This window comes from Piliocolobus tephrosceles, unplaced genomic scaffold, assembly GCF_002776525.5.
Source record: "Piliocolobus tephrosceles isolate RC106 unplaced genomic scaffold, ASM277652v3 unscaffolded_36933, whole genome shotgun sequence".
Classification (NCBI taxonomy): Eukaryota; Metazoa; Chordata; class Mammalia; order Primates; family Cercopithecidae; genus Piliocolobus; species Piliocolobus tephrosceles.
This window is the reverse complement of record NW_022320902.1, coordinates 1-6,638: the sequence shown is the minus strand read 5'-3', so window position 1 is coordinate 6,638 and position 6,638 is coordinate 1. Positions and strand designations below refer to the sequence as shown.

The 6,638-nt window shown below is 54.9% G+C and overlaps 1 protein-coding gene across 1 annotated transcript; it reads right to left on the bottom strand.

Moving 5' to 3' along the window:
* Positions 1–2,490: 2,490 nt before the first annotated feature.
* On the bottom strand, positions 2,491–6,635 carry LOC113222973 (coiled-coil domain-containing protein 42-like; the record flags this gene model as incomplete). The annotated part of the gene is made up of 5 exons (XM_026452543.1): positions 2,491–2,505; positions 3,569–3,766; positions 5,713–5,817; positions 6,157–6,262; positions 6,604–6,635. Coding segments are annotated over 5 exons (456 nt in total), but the record flags the coding sequence as incomplete, so codon positions are not given.
* Positions 6,636–6,638: the final 3 nt, after the last annotated feature.

Here is a 6,638-nt window from a genome sequence, read left to right as displayed (position 1 = left end):
GCTGGAGAGCAATGGCACGATCTTGGCTCACTGCAACCTCCGCCTCCTGGGTTCAAGCAATTCTCCTGCCTCAGCCTCCAGAGTAGCTGGGATTACAGGCACCCGCCACCATGCCCAGCTAATTTTTGTATTTTTAGTAGAGACAGGGTTTCACTGTGTTGACCAGGCTGGTCTCGAACTCCTGACCTCGTGATCCGCCCACCTTGGCCTCCCAAAGTGCTGGGATTACAGGCATGAGCCACCGGGCCTGGCTATTTGACAATTTTTGACAGCAGAATACTCAAATAAAAAGTTACAAAACGTTAAATGTTACAAAATATTACAAAATAACAAACACAAGCATGACAAGAATTTTTACAAGCAGGATACTCCTGATGTCTGCGGAGAGATGAAGCAGCGTAAGATTTGGAAGGACACAAAGGATTTCATTTATTGGATTCCAATTCTCGGTAGTGTTTGATTTAAGACAAAAGAACTGGGGGCAGATGGGAAAAATACGAAGATTTAGCAAAGCTGTGATGAGTACTTGGTTGCTGTTATGTGTGTCTCTATACTCTCCAGTATGCTTAAAGTATTTTGAACAAAATAAACAAAGAAGAAAAAAGAGAAAGAGAGGGGGGTGGGGGGAATGCCAAACAGGCTGGCCAGGAATGACGCAGAGTTGAACTCCAGACGAGGTATCACTGGTGGCCTGGATGAGGAAGGGGCAGGGGCTGGATTCCAGAAATACTTCCAAGGCAGAACAGACCAGATCTGCTGATTGATAGCTGTGGCACTGAGCAGGAGGGAGGAGCCAAGGAGGCCCGAGTTCTGGCGGGGCTGAGAGTGGGTGGTCCTGCCTTTCACCAGCACAGGACACGCCAGTGGCAGGGCTGTCCTGGGGGTGGCAGGAAGCAGATGAGATGAGTGTGCATGGGATGAGTTAAATGTGGGGGTCTCAAGCTTAGGAGGGAGACACAGGCCAATTTCCTCCATTCTAAGATACGTATTTTACCAACTCTGAATTGAGACGGAGTTTCCCTCTTGGCCCCCAGGCTGGAGTGCGATGGCGTGACCTCGGCTCACTGCAACCTCCTCCTCCTGGGTTCAAGCGATTCTCCTGCCTCAGCCTCTTGAGTATCCAGGATTACAGGCGCCTGCCACCACGCCTGGCTAATTTTTGTATTTTTAGTAGAGACAGGGTTTCACCACGTTGGCCACGCTAGTGTTGAACTCCTGACCTCAGGTGATCCACCCGTCTTGGCCTCCCAAAGTGCCGGGATTACAGGCGTGAGCCAGAGTGCCTGGCCACATTTTGTAATTTATCTGCAGTTTTAATCTGGTAGTCCCTCCTTACTTCCTGCCCGCCCCCCCCACAAACAAACCCCAACCATGAAATGAACCACTGACCTTACAGTACGTAGCGCCTTTGAGTAGAGGAAATAATGCAGAGGTGGGACTCACGCATGAGTAAATTAGGTTAGTGGTGTGATCTGGAAATTGTGGGAACTGTGAACAGTTGTGCATCCTGTCGCCCCTCTCCTCAGAGGACAGGGATCCACACCCCTGGAGCGGGTGCCTCCATCTGCCCTAGTGAGGGGCTCTCTTGGCTGTCGGTCACATGGGGGAGGAGATAATGTGACAGGAGTGGCATCCATGGGAGGCTCTGGACATTGCTCAGAAGAAAAGCGTAGGATTGTTCACGCCTGTAATCCCAGCACTTTGGGAGGCCAAGGCAGGCGGATCACGAGGTCAGGAGTTTGAGACTGGCCTGGCCAACATGGTGAAACCCCGTCTCTACTAAAAATACAAAAATTAGTTGGGCGTGGTGGCGGGTGCCTATAATCCCAGTTACTCGGGAGGCTGAGGCAGGAGAATCACTTGAAAATGGGAAAGTGGAAGTTGCAGTGAGCTGAGATCAAGCCACTGCACTCCAGCCTGGGCAACAAGAGCCAAACTCTGTCTCAAAAAAAAAAAAAGGGGGTGGGGGAGGATCTGAGACAGAGAACCTGGACCCACCACATAAGGACCTGGGAAAAGGCCGGGCGTGGTGGCTCACGCCTTTGGGAGGCACTTTGGGAGGCCGAGGCAGGCGGCTCACGAGGTCAGGAGATGGAGACCATCCTGGCGAACATGGTGAAATCCCATCTCTACTAAAAATACAAAAAATTAGTCGGGTGTGGTGGCGGGCGCCTGTAGTCCCAGCTGCTCGGGAGGCTGAGGCAGGAGAATGGCGTGAACCCGGGAGGCGGAGCTTGCAGTGAGCCGAGATCGCACCACTGCACTCCAGCCTGGGCGACAGAGTAAGACTCCGTCTCAAAAAAAAAATAAAATAAAATAAAAGAAGGACCTGAGAAGAGGCGCCCCCACCCGAGGAACCTGAGAAGGAGGGGGCAGAGGTAGGGGAGAGAGGGAGGTGCCACCGAGTTGAGGGCAGAGGGGGGTTTCTGGGAGGGACATCGCAGTGTCAGACGCCGCAAGAGGCACAGAGGAACTAAGAAGTTCCCTGGGCTACGGCCACAGGGACTGCAGGGAGAGCCCTTGTCAGTGGCACTGTGGGGCCCACTAAGGAGTGGCTGAAAGCAAAGGCTCTCCTCACTGACGAGCTGTGAGACCCTGAGCAGGTGACTTAACCTCTTGGAGCCTCCATTTCCTTCTCTGTAAGGGATGGTCAGCTTGGGTTCTCCCTGGGGCTGACCAGCAAACTGAATTAAGCTACCTGTGTGAAGCACCAACCCCGGGGCCCAGCACAAATGAGGCACCCCAGTTCTGCAGGGGGTTGGGTGTTTTTCCAACTCCTCTCCCTTCCTCTCCCTAATTTACTCTCCAGTAAACAGAAGACACTGAAAGGAGGGGATGCAGGGATACAGGGAGGCCACGTGTTGATACACACACGCACACACACACACACCCCCCTGTAGACAGACACAGCCATGGACACACATGTAGACATAAACATGTGGCCGGGCGCGGTGGCTCAAGCCTGTAATCCCAGCACTTTGGGAGGCCGAGACGGGTGGATCACGAGGTCAGGAGATCGAGACCATCCTGGCTAACAGGGTGAAACCCCGTCTCTACTAAAAAATACAAAAAACTAGCTGGGCGAGGTGGCGGGCGCCTGTAGTCCCAGCTTACTCGGGAGGCTGAGGCAGGAGAATGGCGTAAACCCGGGAGGCGGAGCTTGCAGTGAGCTGAGATCCGGCCACTGCACTCCAGCCTGGGCGACAGAGCGAGACTCCGTCTCAAAAAAAAAAAAATAAAATAAAAAGACATAAACACGTAACTCACACAAGATAGATACACAGTTGTGACTCACACAGACACACAAAGGCACAGCTCTAGGCCCCACCCCTTGAGAAAATCTTCCAGCCTCACCAGAGGCTTCTTTTAGCTGCTCCCCACTGCCCCCTAGGGCTGGCTGCATCTCCTAGGAGCAGGGTGCCCATCCTGCAGAGCCCGTGGGGCCCCGAGGATCCACAGTCCCCAGCCAGCTGAGCATGAACTCTACCCCAGGGCCCCAGGGCCCGGGGAAGAGGAGGTGGGGCTGAGGAAGGTGCCAGGGCCGGCCCCCCAGGCTCCTTGGACTCACCTCAGAGTTCTCCACCACCTTCTCTAGGTACTTGTTGAAGATGGAGTAGCCCTGCAGCTTGGCGCTCAGCCGCTGGTGCTCCAGCCGCAGCGCCACCATCTCCTGCTTGCCCTTGGTCAGCTCCTGCATGTGCTGGCGCTTGAGTTCTCGTTCCTTGTTGGCTTTCTTCATGGCGCGGATCCGTTTCTGGTCGTTCTCCTGGGGCCGGGGGAGGTGGTGCTGGTCAGGAAGGCTCTCCCGGCCCTCCCGGGGCCCAGGCCTTTCTGGGGCTGGTGGTGCCCTCAGACCCCTCTGTTTGCACAAACCATCCTGGCAACAGGCAGAGATTGCTGGGCCACCCATGGGGCAGAAGAGGGGTGAAGGAAAAGGCTCTCCAGGGTTATTGGAACCTGGTTGAAGAGATTTCTGTGGACTGAGGTGGGGCTCAGGGGGCTGTGAGGACAGAGGTTTAATCCAAAGTCAAGAGGTGACCTGGGGTCGGGAGGGGGCAGACGGGAAATGGTTCTTTCCTGTGGGACTTGGCCTCTGGGCTTCGGAGAGTGGACTGGGGAAGACCTACATTGCACTGGGCTCAGAGTCTAGAAGAACTCAACCCCCTGAGAAGACTAAGAAAGTCCAGAAGTGGGAGCGGGAACCCTCCTGACAAAGCTTCTGTGGTTTCTGTTCTTAGCGGTGGCCATTTTCCATGGAGCAGAAGGACCACTCCCAGACCAGAGCTGGGAGGCGGGAATTTTCTCCCGATTTGGTACTCAATGCCTCCGTTTTCCCAGCTGTGGAGATGGAAGGCAGGAGCCTCTCTCCCTTTCACAAGCTGGGGCAACAGGGCTGGAGCTCCAGGAAGAGGAGAGAGGGGATGCGCCTGGTACTGTAGGGCCTGGGGAGTAAGGCCACTGGGAGAGCATGCTCTTAGGAGCTCAGAATGGCATCCCGCTGAGGGAGGAGATGGAACAGGCAGTTTGATGCCCAGAGGACAGAACGAGGCTGTTACTGCAATCAATCCAATCCTGCCTCTTTCTTCTGCAGCGCCCTCCCCTAAGATTAGGGGCAAGCCCACTCCTCGCCCTGTGTGGCTCCTTTCTCCCTTCAGGGGCTCCTGTGATTCCACATGGACGGGCGTATGTGGTGGTGGCACTTGGAGGCCACTGAGGGAGGTGCATGGAGGATCTGCATGCTGCCCTGTAAGCCCAGGAGAGGACTGAGGGGGTCTAAACCAGTGACTTTCAAATCCACCTGGTCATCAGAACTGCCTGGGGAGCTTTTAAAAAAATATAGAAGCCTGGGCCCAACCTCGGACGTGCTGAAAGCAACAAGAGGAGCCCCTGCGGTCTGTATTTGTAGCAAACTCTCTAGGAATTGAAGCTACAGAACCTCTGAGAGCCATTTGGAGAAATCATGCCCAAATCTTCTGTCCCAACCACTCCATAAGTGTTTCTCTGGCTGCTAAGAAGAACTGGACCTCTGGAGAATGTGCCCAGTCCAAGGACTCCCTGTCCCACATGGCTTAGGCACAGAGCAGGAAGGAAGGTGCTCTTCAGAGTGAGGCTTCTTTGTGGCCGACGGCAATCATTACCCACTCCCGGAGCTGGACCAGGCCCTTCAGGGCCACGTAAGTGCAAACTGCAGTGGGTCTGGATAAATCTGGATTTTTAAGATGATTAAATTGCTCCACTGAGGACTGAAGTGAGAGAGGGCGTCTTGGAATGGACTGTGGTGCCTGGTCCTTCAACCATCCCCTGCCCGGACCTTTAGTGCAAGGACAAGGATGGAGGGGTGGGGTGGGTGGAGGGACTAAAACTGTCCCATTCATCACCGTATTCCCCAAGTGTTTAGTCCTGACTGTAGCATCTTCATTCATTCATCCATGCGTTCATTTACTGGATACACTGTACATCCTAGGTACTGGAAAGGAAATAGGAAACAGGCATCTAGAGGAAGCAGAGACTGACAGGTAAATGGAAAATCACAAACAGAGACAGGTGGGGGACATAAAGGATGCCTAGGGAGGTGCCAGGCAATGCTGAAGCACTAAGGATGCTTTTAACTCAGGGCGAGGAGTCAGCAGAAGCAAGGAGGAGGAGCGGTAGTTTGCCCACCTGCGGAGTGCGGATCACCCGGCCACTGTGGCTGCCCACACCCCTTCAAACCTGGATGAACTGCTCAAACTTCTGGATGTGAGCCTTCAGCTGGGCTTCCTTAACGCTCAGTTCCTCCCAGCGCAGGTTCAGGGCTTCCATTCTGCGCTGAAACATCTTTGGGGTTGGGGAGCAGAGAGGTCAGGAGGGCCCCTGACATGAGTACTGAGGAAGACCCCGGCATCCCTGCCCCAGAGGCTCCACGCCCAGGCCCAAGAGGGTCCATAGGAGCCTCCCACTTTCTATCCCATGCCTGGCTCAGAGCAGAGCATACCTGGACAGTGGTACCCCCAAGACCCAGATCCTTTCTGTTCTCCCCAAAGAGACCAGACCACATAGAGGACTCCTGGCTCTAGCCACCCCACCCAGACAATGGAGGGCTGTCTCCAGGCTCTCCCGGTGCCCCAGCCCACTCCTCCTTCCCTGCCCCTCTGCACTCCATCCCCGAGTCCCCACCTTCTTCTTCTGCAGCATATTATGATGCATGATTTTCATCTCCTTTTTCTTCTCCAGTAGCCGGATGGATGGGGACTCCGACTGCCCCTGAACATTGGGGAGTTTCCTGTCCAAGATGTGAACACGAAAGGTCTGTGTGTTCTGAGAAGGGGTAGGCTGGGGCTGGGAGTAACCCGTGGAGACAGATACCCATGGGGAAGGAGAGGGGCCTCTCTCCCTTTTGGAGGGAAGGAATGTTGTGTTGAGAAGCACAGAGGGCCATGCAGGAGTGAGCTGGGGCGGGTGACCGGGTGGAGACCAGCGTGATGGGGTGGACTGGTGCCAGGGTTATTTGGGGCACTGGGTTACAGGAGAGGAGGGGACAGACAGGTTGGAAGATGAGGCATGGGGTGGGTGTGAGTGGTCCCAGGCACAGAAGGGTGGGCAAGCCAGGCGTCAGACACTCACTGGAGCATCTGCAGCAGCCGCTCCCCATACTGCAG